At 39.8% G+C, this 14,388-nt stretch overlaps 1 protein-coding gene across 6 annotated transcripts in view; it reads right to left on the minus strand.

The window, feature by feature from the left end:
- tmem117 (transmembrane protein 117) overlaps positions 1-14,388 on the minus strand; it is a 557,403-nt gene that overhangs the window by 477,698 nt on the left and 65,317 nt on the right. The window contains exon 1 of one of the 6 annotated variants that reach the window (XM_048548385.2): positions 10,681-10,769. The exons of the other annotated variants lie outside the window; for them this stretch is intronic. Coding sequence (XP_048404342.1) covers positions 10,681-10,717 — 37 coding nt within the window. The 5' untranslated portion in view covers positions 10,718-10,769. Of the gene's footprint in view, positions 1-10,680; positions 10,770-14,388 lie in introns of those variants that run through there. 6 annotated transcript variants of the gene reach the window in all.

Below are 14,388 nucleotides of genomic sequence, written 5' to 3' on the forward strand. Positions count from 1 at the left end.
CATACCCAGCCAGACTTGGACGTTTTGTTAACAAAACCGATTAATGAGGTATTCTCAAGATGAATTGACTGCGGTTGGGGGTTGCTGGAAAAGCACAGGTCAGGTCAGACAGCATCTGCTAAGCAGGAAAGTCATTTCAGTCTTAAGGGTTTTGGCCCAAAATGCTCTCTGTTCCTCGGATGCATCAGAGAACATTTTGGGCCAAAACCTTAAGTCAAGGCTGAACTGATGACTTTTCTGCCTCTCAGATGCTGTCTGACCCGCTGTTTTTGACTCTAGCTTCCAGCATCTGCAGTCTTTACTGTCTATTATGAAAGTGCTCCTACCTCCACCAAGTTATTAGAACTAAAGGAGTTCTTCCACTCCGTCAAATATAATGAAAAAGTTCTTTCAAAATTTAGGGCAACATTTATTACACAGTCCCTGAAAAGAATTGGAATAATTTTAAATGTCAAAATTTACAACTGCATTTGTACAGACTCCTGGCTCTAATGTGCAACAATGTTTCTGCCCAGAAAATAAGTGCGATCTGAAAAAATGTTAGTTTAAACTGGTGTAAGTGTCTACATCCATTAGCGAGGTAATCCCAGAATGAGTCTTTTGGGAACATAGGAATAGGAAGTAGGCCTTTCAGCCTCTTGAGTCTATTCTATCATTTAAAGATGATCATGGCTATCTGTGGCTTAACTCCACATCCCTGCCTTGGGCCAATATTCTTTAGCACATTTGTTTAACAAAAACGTTGTGCTCTCAGATTTAAAATTCATAGTTGATTCAGCATTCTTCACATCCATTTGTGGAAGAGAGTTCGAAATATATACCACTGTGTATAGAAGTGCTTCCGTTATCATTCATTCTTTCTGTATTTTAAAAGTTAGGCCATTAGTGAATACTAAGTTTTTTTAAATACATAAATACTCATTAATCAGTCCTGCATTGTAATAGTGATAATAACTAGAAACACAGATACATGAATGATGTTCAGTTTAGAGATGACAAAGGATATTTCTAGCTACTTAAACTACTGTGAAAAAAATGGCAAAGCACTGGAATATTGGCTACTCTACGTTGTTTCTGAGATTCATCAAAAGATGATTGCAGATCTAAGTTATACCCCGTTACACAAACTCATGGATACGTAGCAATAAATTTTTATTCAGTCAAGTATTGTGTGATTTAGCATGGATCTTCACTGGACCATTTGCTATCTATTTGCATTCCTACATGATGACTGGAGACGTAGCTTTCTACCACATTAAAAGATTGGTTTTCTACATGTATCTGCAAAAGAGCATTCTCTTCCTAACACTCAGTGTTGATCGCTACATAAAAGTGTAGTTCACCCCATCACATATCTAAACTGGTAGACAACAAGAAAGGTAAAGGCGTTTCTGTCCGTGCGTTGAAATTGAACCTCTCTCAGGCGTCTTTTACTTTGAAAGATTAGAAAAACAAAAAAAAAAACAACTGCTTGTAGTTATAATTTAAGATCCTTTAGGGTACTTTATTTCATTTTCAGGTTTATTTTTCCAATCTCCATCCTACTGATTTGTTATTTCAGAACATGTCGAGCAATAAGAAAATCCAGTCACAACAAAAGACATGGGAAATCAGCTAAATCTTTTCTGATGTCAGAAGGCAGTGGCTGTTCTGGTCATTTTCTTTGTTCCATATAACATCATGTCTATTGTAACGATTGTTTCACAACTGAATCATCTATTTGTTGCCTTCCATGAACTTACTGAAATCGTGTGTAGTGTTGATGCCTGTTTGGACCCAGTCCTATTACATCTTCGCTAATGAAAGGTTGCGGCAATGGCCCAGTGGTATTATCACTGGACCGCTAATCCCAAGACCCAGATAACATCCTGGGGACCCTGGTTTGAATCCCACCACAGCAGATGATGGAATTTGAATTCAATAAATATCTGGAATTAAGAATCTAACAGTGACCATAAATCCATTGTTGATTGTTGGAAAAATCCATCTGCTTCATTAATGTCCTTTAGGGACGGAAACCGCCATCCTTACCTGGGCTGGCCTACATATGATTCCAGACCCGCAGCAATGTACTCGACTCTCAGTTGCCTTCTGGGACAGGCAATAAATGCTGCATAGCCAGCGACAAACTCATCCCATGAATGAAGGAAAAGAAAAGCCAAGTCTAACCATGCTAATACCTTGCCTCTGACACCATAGGCCTTTATCTTACTCAGCAGCCTTCTGTGCTGCACCTTAAAGGCCTTCTTGAAGTCCAGGTAGATAACATCCATTGCCTCTCCTTGGTCTAAACTGCTTGTTACTGCCAAAGAATTCTAACGGATTCATCAGGCATGACATCGCCTTATTTTACTACGCTCTTCCAAGTATTCAGAAATCTCATCCTTCACAATGGGCTCCAAAATCTTACCCATGGCCCAGGTTAGGCTAATTGGCCTATAATTTTCAGTCTTTTGCCTTACTCCCTTTTTAAACAAGGGTGTCACATTAGCGATTTTCAGGTACTCAGACCCTCCCTGACTCTAGTGAATCCTGAAAGATCACCACTAAAGCCTCCACGATTTCTTTAGTTATCTCCTTTACAACTCTGGAGTGTAGTCCATCTGGTCCTGGTAATGTACCCACCTTCAGGCCATTCAGTTTTAATAGCACCTTTTCCTTGGTGTTGGCCACCGTACTCAGCTCTGCCCTGACTCTTGAATTTTTGAGATATTATTCATGTCTTCCACTATGAAGACTGATGTTAAGTAATTATTCAGTTCCTTAGCCATTGCTTTGTTCCCCATTACTATCTCTCCAGTGTCATTTTCCAGTGGTCCAATGTCCACTTTTGCCTCTCTTTTACCCTTTATATACCTAAAAGAATCTCTTACAGTCTTCATTTATATTACTGGCTAGCTTACCCTCATATTTAATCTTCTCCCTCCTTTTATCGGTTGTCTTCTGTTGGTCTTTGTAAGCTTCCCAATCTTCTGGTTTCCCACTGCCCTTCTCTTTTGCTTTATGCAATCGCTGACTTCCTTAGACAGCCATGGTTGCCTCATCCTCTGTACCATGCTGCTTTTCCCTTGGGATGAATTTTTGCTGTGTCTCCATAATTACTCCTGGAAACTCCTGCCATTGCTGCTCCACTGTCTTTCCTGCCAAGCTCCTCTCCCAGTCAATTCTTCCCAGCTCCTCCCTCATGCCCCTAATGGCCTTTATTCAGCTGTAATACCGTTAACACTGATTCTATATTCTGCCTCTTCAATTGTAGAGCAAAATTTAGTCGTATTACACTGACTCCTATGGGTTCTTTTATTAAAAGCATCCAGTATGAAAAAACACACTCCGTAGCTTTTAAGTACTTAATTGGCAATAGCTTCCAAAAGCACTTATGAAGTATCATCTTTCAATATTCACTAAGCAATCATGTAATCTTATTACAAATAAGATTGCTATCAAACACATAACATCCTACATTAGTGTTTTATAGAATTATTCTCTTCATATTAGATCACTCTCACTCAGCCAGTTCAATTCTTTAAACTCCCAGTTAACTATTTTATCATTTGACTAAACTTCCACTTCATGAACATAAAAAGTAGGAAGTTATTTTTCATCGCAAAAAAAGTGATGGGACCAGATAGATCGTTATCTCAATGTGCCTATTGAGTTGTCACTAAGTGTGAAGCTGGATGAACACAGCAGGCAGGCTGACAATTCAGGCCTAGTCCCATTGCTGATGAAGGGTCCAGACCCAAAATGTCAGCTTTCCTGCTCCTAAGATGCTGCTTGGCCTGCTGTGTTCATCCAGCTCTACACCTTGTTATCTCAGATTCTCCAGCATCTGCAGTTCCTATTATCACTCAATAGGCACATTTTTTTTCTTTTTATGAAATGGAAGTAATTAAAGCAATGGATCTGTCTGTACTAAAGAGAAATGTAAAAAGCAGTAATATTTAGCAGATGTGGAATTAATTGATAAGTATAACAATGTTCTGTCTTGTCACTATCTAGGCCAATTTATATACACCATCTTGCAGTGCTAAAAACTTCTTGCCAAACAGAATGAGATCAATGATGAAAGTGAACACAGCTGTAGTAAAAACAATCATTCACTGACAACAGAAATGCAAAGCTGGGTTTGTTATAAATGCATTCATGGTGCCTTCAGAGCTAATAAATTAGCAACCTTCTCAGACTTGTGAAATAAATTCCATGCTGGTGCTGTCATAGTGAGTTATCCCCTCTTTACTTAGGAATAGATATTTTTCATCTATTTTTACACTGCTTTGCATGAAACATTAATCCTCGAACTGGTTGCTCAGTAATGAAATCCAATAAATCATGAATTCATTGACAACTGCAATTTCTCTAAAACCAAGATTAGCAGCACTGGACCTAAATAAATGATGTAAATTTAGGGGAGAAGATTGTTTTTATTGCTACTCTCTGCTTGCTGATTCGCCACAGTCACGCTTCTTTTTCTTTAGATCAATATGCTAAACCTCAAAAACCTCACTTTCTTCCCCCCCTTTCAGGAAAAGATGCACCAGTCAGTTTCTGGTCACTTCTTCATTTCCAGGCATTGAGCTCCATCTACAAATGGAGAAGGCAGTCATTTGGCATATCTTATCTGTTCCAGGTCTAGAGCAATCCAAAACTAATTTAATTAGCCTGCTCACTACCCATAGCCCTGTATATTATCCTGCACCAGATGCTTAGTCACTTACTCTCAAGTAATGCTATTGTGTCTACCCCAACTACTCTGTTAGGCTATGAAATGCTGCCAATTTCTAAATTCTCCCTATCTTGGAATTTTAAATTGATATTCCACAGATACAAGTCACCTACCAGATAAAATATTCTTTCCGTGGATGTAAGTTTGCTCGCTGAGCTGGAAGGTTCGTTTTCAGATGTTTCGTTACCATTCTAGGTAACATCATCAGTGAGCCTCCAGTGAAGCGCTGGTGTTATGTCCCGCTTTCTATTTATCGGTTTAGGTTTCCTTGGGTTGGCAATGTCATTTCCTGCGTTGGTGATGTCATTTCCTGTACTTTTTCCTCAGGAGGGTGGTAAATGGGCTCCAAAACACATGTATTTATTGATGGAGTTCCAGTTGGAATGCCATGCTTCTAGGAATTCTCGTGCGTGTCTGTTTGGCTTGTCTTTGATTGGGACAACACATCCATCCTAAGTGGTGTCCTTCCTCATCTGTATATACGGATACTAGTGATAGTGGGTCATGTCTTTTTGTGGCTAGTTGATTGTCATGTATCCTGGTGGCTGGCTTTCTGCCTGTTTGTCCAATGTAGTGTTTGTCCCAGTTCTTGCAAGGTATTTTGTAAATGATGTTCATTTTGCTTGTTGTCTGTATAGGGTCTTTTAAGTTCATTAGCTGCTGTTTTGGTGTGTTTGATTGGAACAACACATCCATCCTAGGAGGAGCCAAACAGAGACATGCACGAGAATTCCTAGAAGCATGGCATTCCAACCGGAACTCCAACAAGCACATTGATTTGGAGCCCATCTTCCATCCTCTGTGCTTGTTGGAGTTCCGATTGGAATGCCATGCTTCTAGGAATTCTCGTGCATGTCTCTGATTGGCTCCTCCTAGGATGGATGTGTTGTTCCAATCAAACACACTAAAACAGCAGCTAATGAACTTAAAAGACCCTATACAGACAACAAGCAAAATGAACATCATTTACAAAATACCTTGCAAGAACTATGACAAACACTACATTGGACAAACAGGCAGAAAGCCAGCCACCAGGATACATGACAATCAACTAGCCACAAAAAGACATGACCCACTATCACTAGTATCCGTATATACAGATGAGGAAGGACACCACTTAGGATGGATGTGTTGTCCCAATCAAAGACAAGCCAAACAGACACGCACGAGAATTCCTAGAAGCATGGCATTCCAACTGGAACTCCAACAAGCACATTGATTTGGAGCCCATCTACCATCCTCAGAGAAAGAGAACAGGAAATGACATCAACCCAAGGAAATCTAAAACAGATAAATAGAAAGCGGGACATAATACCAGCGCTTTGTCGGAGGCTCACTGATGATGTTACCTAGAATGGTGACGAAATGTCTGAAAACTAACCTTCCAGCTCAGCGAGCAAACTCACATCCAGAACCTCAACCTGAGTGACACATCTTCTCAAAACTCGATATTCTTCCCTGTTTGCTTCTTAAAAATACCTTCATAATTCAAGATATCTCCAGAACATAGGAGACATTCTTAAAGTATTTAGAGTTTCTTGACAAAAAAAAACTGTTTTCCATGTCCTGATGAATTTTCATTGATTTGTCTTTAGTGTAGTATCCAGTTACTTTAAATTATGGCCTAATCATTGCATTATACAAGCATATAATTTCCCTGGACTGTAATTAATATTCTTTAATGCATATTTCATTTAAAAAGCCACTTTGCAGGAATATCCACTGTTTATTTGCAAAAATCTTCAAAGTTGGGAAATACTAACCAAGCCACCGCCTCCTAAATGTTTATTCAACTGTATGTCAAATCTATTCACAAGTTCAGTTTCCATCATTTTCCTGGTACAGATGCAAGTAGAACTTCCTCAGCACTAAGTAATTTTTTTAACGCTCTAGTCAACGTACAACAGATGCCCTCTGTAGTTTCCCCAGTCCATTCAAAAGAGGCCGCTAAGTCTAGAAATGAATTCACCTTCAGTCCTCCGCTTCAGGTATTCAAGCACAATGCGCATTAACTACAATTTCAGCACAGAACATGGCTAGGACATTATGATGGCAAAAAAAAAATGCTGATTTTTCTATACTTCCTTTAGTGCTCTACCAATCTTACAGGTACTTCAAATGAGGTATTAGGGTCTAAGCCCAAAACATCAGCTTTTGTGCTCCTGGAGATGCTGCTTGGCCTGCTGTGTTCATCCAGCTTCACACTTTGTGAATCCCTCAGATTCTCCAGCATCTGCAGTTCCCATTATCTCAGAAACAATTATTCTGTCTGGTTGAACATGAAATATTTAACATCACTACTTAAAACAAATGATTCTTCCCATACATCAGAAAATGTTTCTCCCTTAATCAGCACTGTTTTTGGGATGTTGCTGAGGACAGAATGGCACCCACATTTGTCAATACACGAACTTCATCCTTCAAAATAATTAATTGCAAGTGAAGTGCATTTGAAATACTTGGGAGATGTGACGGGACAAATGCACGCAATCGACAATGAAAATGCAATGAAAGAGAGACAGCAACAATAAAAGAATCTTTGTAGATCATTGCAAACACAGAGCATCAATATTCCATCCTTCGTTGTTAGATTTTAATACTAGAGCATAAACGAGATTGAAAACAGACATGACTGCAGTAAAATGGTTGCAGTGATGACCTGGCAATTCCAGGCAGGCCATATGAAGTGTACAAAATCAGCTGCATGAAAATCAAATCAAAAAAGATACTGAAATTCAATGAGGCATCAAGAAATTCACATTCTTTGATTGACCAAACTTGCATGATAAATCCACCTATTGAAAGACAGACTGCCTACAACTATCCAAATTTCAAACGAAACATTAACACCAGAATTCACGAAAGACCTGTATTACAACTGCAATCTTTAAGCAAAAATATAAAGAGAAAAAGCAACATGTAAAAGGAGACAAAAATACCTGAAGCTCTTTGTTCCCTCTCAATCTCAGAAAACAGAGTCAATGAAACAGCACCTTGTGATAATCCACCATTCACTGTGAAAAATCAAGTTAGCTGCAAACCTCAACACTCCAGGGGAAAATAGGACAGTTAGATTCCAGTCTCACTCTTATAATGCAAGGATTGTGAAAACTTCAAACTGTAACTGTATTTATCTAGTTCTAGTCTACAGGTATCTTCTCTCCACAACCACCCCACTTTAACAGCCAAATATATGAACAGACCCTAGGTGACCAACAAGACACTCATCTCCAGACTAATAGCTGAAGCAGTCATGAGACTTGAAAGCATGGCCCTTCTGCTATTCCAAAAGCAACTATGGATATACAACATGGATGACACCTTCATACTTATTAACTGGGCCAAACTAGGGGAGACAGACAGACAAAACAATCCCACCTGGATCATACCCACCATGCTAGAGGAAAAGAACAGACAGGACCTGTTCCTTGATATCAGTGGAACATAGGTACACACACACACACACACACGTGAAAGCTCCAATTAACACAGGCAACACACTGCAGCAACACCGAACTACACCAAGCAGAGTACCTCCTAGTATTCAAGGACAAAAGATATCCAAAAAACTAGGTCAGAAGAAACCTATTACACAAATGACACCAAAAATTTGTGTCACTCATCACGCTACCTTACATCAGGAACACATCTGAACTCCTACAAGCACTGGACATCAGACTAGCACACAAACCCACATCAACCCTACGCCAACTGCTAAACCGAACCAAAGACCTACTAGCCACTATGGACAGGAACAAGCTCACATACAAGGTTCCCCTGCAAAGACTGTGACAAACATTACACTGGACAGACAGGTAGAAAACTAACCACAAGGGTACACAAACATCAAACAGGAACCAATACTCACCCATCTCCATCCACATGGATAAAGGAAAATCACCAGTTTGATTAAGACAAGACCAGGATCCTGGGACAGGCAAAGCAGAGATAAGCAGTGGAGTTGCTAGAAGCCTGGTTCTCCACTCACAATAAACACAGAGCTAGACGCCACATACACTCCATCGTGAAGGAAAACCAAGAAAAAAAAAGTGAGGTAAACCGAGCTCAATGGACACCAGAGTTTAAATAACATATGGGTAAACACAAGCGCTTCATTGGAGGCTGCACTGATGTTACCCAGCAGGTAACGAAACGTCTGCAGAACAAACCAACTCAGCGAGCCAACCAACTACAACACCCCACCTTTATAAAATCACCTGCGTTTGATTTTGTATTTTTTTAAAAAAAGGAAGTGGTATAGGTAATAAAACACTACCTTTCTCACTCAAGAAAAACTTGTAATAATTTAGCTCCTTCATCTTAACCTAGTTAATTAAGTTTAATTGAAGTGCTACTACTACACCCTTAAAATATTGAGACTGATCAAGGGGAAATGGTGGGGGGGGGGGGGGGGGGGTGGTAAAGAACAGGTTTGTTGTAAAACAGCTACTTTGCTCAAAATCAGTTAACACAATCTAAATAAATAGATACTGCTTTCACCAGAGGTGCCGTTACCAGGGATATAATACTTGATCACTGTATTTGCTTGATCAAGATTAGAAAATGACAAAGGACGCCTTGTATTGTAGTGGTAGTGACCATACCTCTGGGCTAGAAGCTGGGTCTCATGCTGGCAATAGTATTTGTACTTGTACATGGGCAAACAGGTTGACCGTAACCCTATAATTCCTTCCAATACACCTGAAGTCAAGCTGCAAGTGTTAACAGTCTTTCCTGGTCAGTCATCCCACAAAGCCAATAACAAAACTCCACAGTAAGTTGCCCACAAGTTTAGGTCAATCCAGTGAAAGTCCATGGCCCAAGCCTCAGAAACATAAGAACTAGGAGCAGGCGTAGGCCATCTGGCCCCTCGAGCCTGTCCTGCCATTAAATAAGATCATGGCTGATCTTTGAGACTCAGCTCCACTTACCCGCCCACTTACCATAAGCCTTAATTCCTTTACAGTTGAAAAATTTACGTAGCCTTGCCTCAAAAACATTCAGTGAGGTAGCTTCAACCGCTTCACTGGGCAGGGAATTCCACAGATTCACAACCCTTTGTGCGAAGAAGTTCCTCCTGACCTCAGTTCTACATCTGCCTCCCTCTAGTCCTAGTTTCACCTGCTAGCGGAAACAAGCTCCTGCCTCCACCTTATCTATTCCCCTCATAATCTTATGTGTTTCTCGAAGATCTCCCCTCAGGTAAGACAGGAAAAAAAAAAGCAAAACATCAAGATTCAATAATTATCCCTTTTGTATGTTCAAATGTTGATTTAATGCACTGAACAGCCAAGGATTATGCATGAGTAGTAGACTTTATAATTGTGATATTTTTGCCACAAAAATGTTTCATAAGCCAAATAAAATAACTACTGCTTTGGATATCACAACTGTTTACTATTTGGCAAGAAAACAATGAAGTGGCCAATCTACAGGGAGCAGCTGTTGCGGTCTATTTTTACGTGTGGTAATGTAGGCACACAAGTGTAGCTGAAATAAGCACAGAACTGGCCAATTTGCCTTAATGGGACACTAAAGTGCATAGTACAGAATGACCCAGGACCCAGTTTTTTTGTATGGATCAAGCTTTGAACACTAACACATCATGCTGGACTAATTTAGAATTTATTTATCCAATGAACAAACAGCTGAACAGCCCTTTCCAACAACTCCAGGCCCAAAAGCCTCATGCAAGATAAAATCAAACAAATTCTAGGTGTTAGTACAACCGAGTTGCCTTGGTGTCTTGGATGTATTGCCCGGAATGCAAACGAAATATGGGTTAGAGACAAAGAAGACATTGTACTTGCACAAGAGTTTACACTTAAATCTATACATGTGTGCCTGGCTCTAAGGGCAGGGGAGATTATCCATTTCACATTCATTTTTAAAATCAACCGCAGCACTGAAAACATGAAATAACATTCACAACATTTAAACTCACTGCATTGTTTTACCTGGGCTCTGCAAGACATTTGCATTTAAAAAAAACATCTTTTCCAGTCCAAGAACAGAGAGTACTTTGCCCTCCTCCAGGTCACGCTCAAAACAGTTATTTGAAAATTGCCATACAATGGAGATGATGCATACACATGATCTTATTAACCCAGCCCATGAACAGACAAAAAGTGTAGTTCGGCATTTTGGGAATTATGAATAGCTGGAAATTACCACCAATTTCTAAAACAGGCTGGCTTTTGATTTAAAGCAGTGCCATTCACTTGATATTCTGTAGTTGTCCAAAACAAATTACCTTCAAAGGCCTGCTCTTGTTTCTTAGTGGGAAAACATTGCAGCCAATTTGCACTCAGCAAGTTGCCACAGTGAAGCAAGTGATTTAATTTGGTTTTGCTGGAGATAGCCAGGTGATAAAACATTATCCATAGTATTGAGAGAATTCCTGTATCTTTTACATTCACATGAACAGGCAAACCAGCAATTGATCTGACCTCTCATATGAGGAGATTGCTTTTCGCGAATATGACACTCCCATAGCATTGCAACTGAAGTACCAGCTTTGTTGGCTGTGCACTCAAATGGTGTGACTTACTCAATAATGCCACTATTTGAGTCAATTTGGCACAAACTTGATTAAGTCATTTGAACTGACACGATAGATATAAAATCGAGGTATTAGGTACCTAAACGTTTGCATATTACTATCAGTATTTCATATCAATAAATGAAAACTGGTCAAAAAGTTAGAGTAAATCATGCCAAAAGCAAGGCCAATGACATCACTTTTGCAGCCAACAGGACCCGATAATTTTGACACATTTTGGAGATTTGCCGCAAATGTTTGAGACCAAGTTGAGATACTTTCAAAGCTTGACTGATTCTGCAGTTTAGAAAGTACTCCAGAAATGCCCCCAAGTCCTTTTAAAACCTAGCAGGACGCAACAGCTGTAATTTATAAAAGAAAACTGAAAAAAAAGGGAGCAACCCTAAACATGGAAAGTTATTTTTCCTTAATATCTAGGGTTTTGCCAACATTCGGGCAGGTACAAAACATACTGGAAATTGTAAAAAAAAAAGTGCCTAGATCGATAGTAATAATGGTATTGATAGATTCCCAGCAGCATTTGGCCATCAGACAATAGTAATGGGGCAGCATCTGGTGCTGATTAAAATATAGGAAAATGGAAACATCAACACACAAAAAAGGATTCTTTCACTGAAGACTCTCTCAAAATTAAATCTTTGTAACAGAAGAGAATCTATACATTAAATAGCAGCACTACTGACAAGAGATTACTGTATATATACCCTTTGAAGATACACATTACTGTTAGCTTCAAGCTAATGCCTTGAGCCGTTTATGAATCACTTCTATTCCTTTCCCCCACCACAAACCACACTTCCAGCACAAATAACTTGAGTTTACGCCAATTTAAAGAAAGTGTAAAATAGTTTGTATAATCTCAGAGTCATACTCCTGAATCTTAAAGGCATTTTCTGAGGTTGTGCACAACCTCAGAACAGGATTATCCTTCAGCCTTTTGTAACCTTCAAATGAGTCAGACATGGTTGTAAAGCCATCTTTCATGCTGTTAAAATAAATTAAACGTGGTTTTTAAATACACAAGCAGCTTAACCAGCTAGTTTGGAAAATTCTGTGCCATCTGGCAGCTTCAGTTTGTAAACAGATTAAGGACTGATATCTGTGTGCTGTTGACAGTTTCTCTAACATATGAAAACAGAATGGCTCCTGGTAAATCAGAATTGCCAGCATTTGGCCCATAGCCCTCCAAACCTTTCCTGCCCATTATCTGTCCAAACATCTTTTAAAATGTTATAATTGTAACTGCCTCCAGCACTTCCTTGTCAACATGGACGAGTTGGACCAAAGGACTTGTGTCCATGCTGTACAACTACAATAAAACAGGGGATAACGTTCAGTATGAAAAGGTGTCCTTGAGGTGTAAGATTTTAACTCGAGAGATCGCAGCTTGTCCATGGTGTCTAAGCCCAACAACAGCCTCGAATATTGCCGATAGCTTTTTAGGTTTACAACACTGAAGATTCCTTTCCAATTTGTACTGGCATTGGAGCTCCAAGGTGCAGAGACGGCAAGATCTGCAGACGCTGGAGTCAGAGTCAATACAGTGTGGAGCTGGAGGAACACAACAGGACAAGCACAGAGGAGCTAGAAAGTTGACATTTTGCATTTCCACCCTTCGTTAGGACTGGGACTTGAGCTGGATTTAGTCCGACATTCAAAAGTCATTCCCTCTAATCTGCCACATCACCTGCTTGGGAGACAATGTTCTTATCTCCAAAATGTGAATATTCTGAAAAAGCTGTGAATAAAAAGAGAGAGAAAAAGAAAAAAGAAGAAAGAAAAGAAAAACAAAAGAGAGGAAGGCTTTCCAGATATGGTCCAAGGGTAGGGAATGAACAGGATAGTGCTCTGCTGTTTTCACTGTCATTTTTACACAAGGGTAATCAGAATTTAGCTATCTGCTGTCTAACTCATGTTCAAGAGTTCAAAAACAAAGTATCTGGAAAAGTTCAGCAGGTTTGGCAGCATCTGTGAAGGAAAGAAAACAGTTAACATTTCAGATCCAGTGACTCTTCCTCAAAACTGTTTGAAGTTGGCCACTTGTGGTCAGGGAATGCTTATGGCCATTAAGTCACTACTTTTGGTTTTGTTTTATTGTTAAAAAGGTCATGAAAAAGTCAGGTATGAAATCAGGCAATGGAACACAAAAATAATGTCAGAAACTGACAGTACAGGAGGCCATTCATCCATCATAGTTGTACCAGTTCCCAAAAGAGTTACCTAACTAGCCCCATTCTCCAGCTCTCTAAATTCAATCACTTTCAAATGTATATCCAGTTCTCTTCTGAAAACTGTGACATCTGCCCCTCTCTCAGACAGTACATTGCAAATCCTACAATACTGAGTAACAGTATTTCTCCTCATCTCACTCAGCTCCCTTGCTGGCAATCTTGAAATTATGACCCCATAGTTACTGCCATAATTAATAGCAGAAACCTAATATCCTTCTTTACCCGAATCAAAATTGTTCATGATTTTTGAACACCTCATTAAAAGGTCACCTCTTAATCATCTCTGCTCCCAAGAAGATAAGCCAAATTTCTCATCTCTCTCCTTGGACCTAAAATCCCTCATTCCTGAATTATTCTAGTAAATCATTGTTGTACTCAAGTCCTCTCAAAGTTGTGGCTGTATTTCTGAAAATAGCACATTTACATGCGTAGTGTCATACAGCAATACAGCATTAAAACAGGCCCATTGGCCCCAAAAAAAGTCTATGCTGAGCATGGTGCTCACGCAGCTAGTTCCAGTTGCCCACATGGTCCAAATCCCTGTAAACACTCTAAAGATGGCTTTGCATGGATCCTAGGTTTCCATAGAAACCAACTTTAAAATTGGAATCAGGTTCTTTTGGGCTTTTCTTGGCCTGGATAAGTGACATATAGGTTGAAATATTGCACCGTAGTTATGCAGTACTGTGTATCCCCCGCAGATAACTTGCAAAGCAGTAACTCTGTGGTTAGCACTGCTGCCACACAGCACCAGGGACCCAGGATCGATTCCAGTCTTGGGTGACTGTGTGGAGATTGTGCATTCTCCTTATGTCTGCATGGGTTTCCTTCAGGCACTCCCATTTCCTCCGACCGTCCACGTTAGGTGGATT

This window comes from Stegostoma tigrinum, chromosome 18 (assembly GCF_030684315.1).
Source record: "Stegostoma tigrinum isolate sSteTig4 chromosome 18, sSteTig4.hap1, whole genome shotgun sequence".
Taxonomy (NCBI): domain Eukaryota; kingdom Metazoa; phylum Chordata; class Chondrichthyes; order Orectolobiformes; family Stegostomatidae; genus Stegostoma; species Stegostoma tigrinum.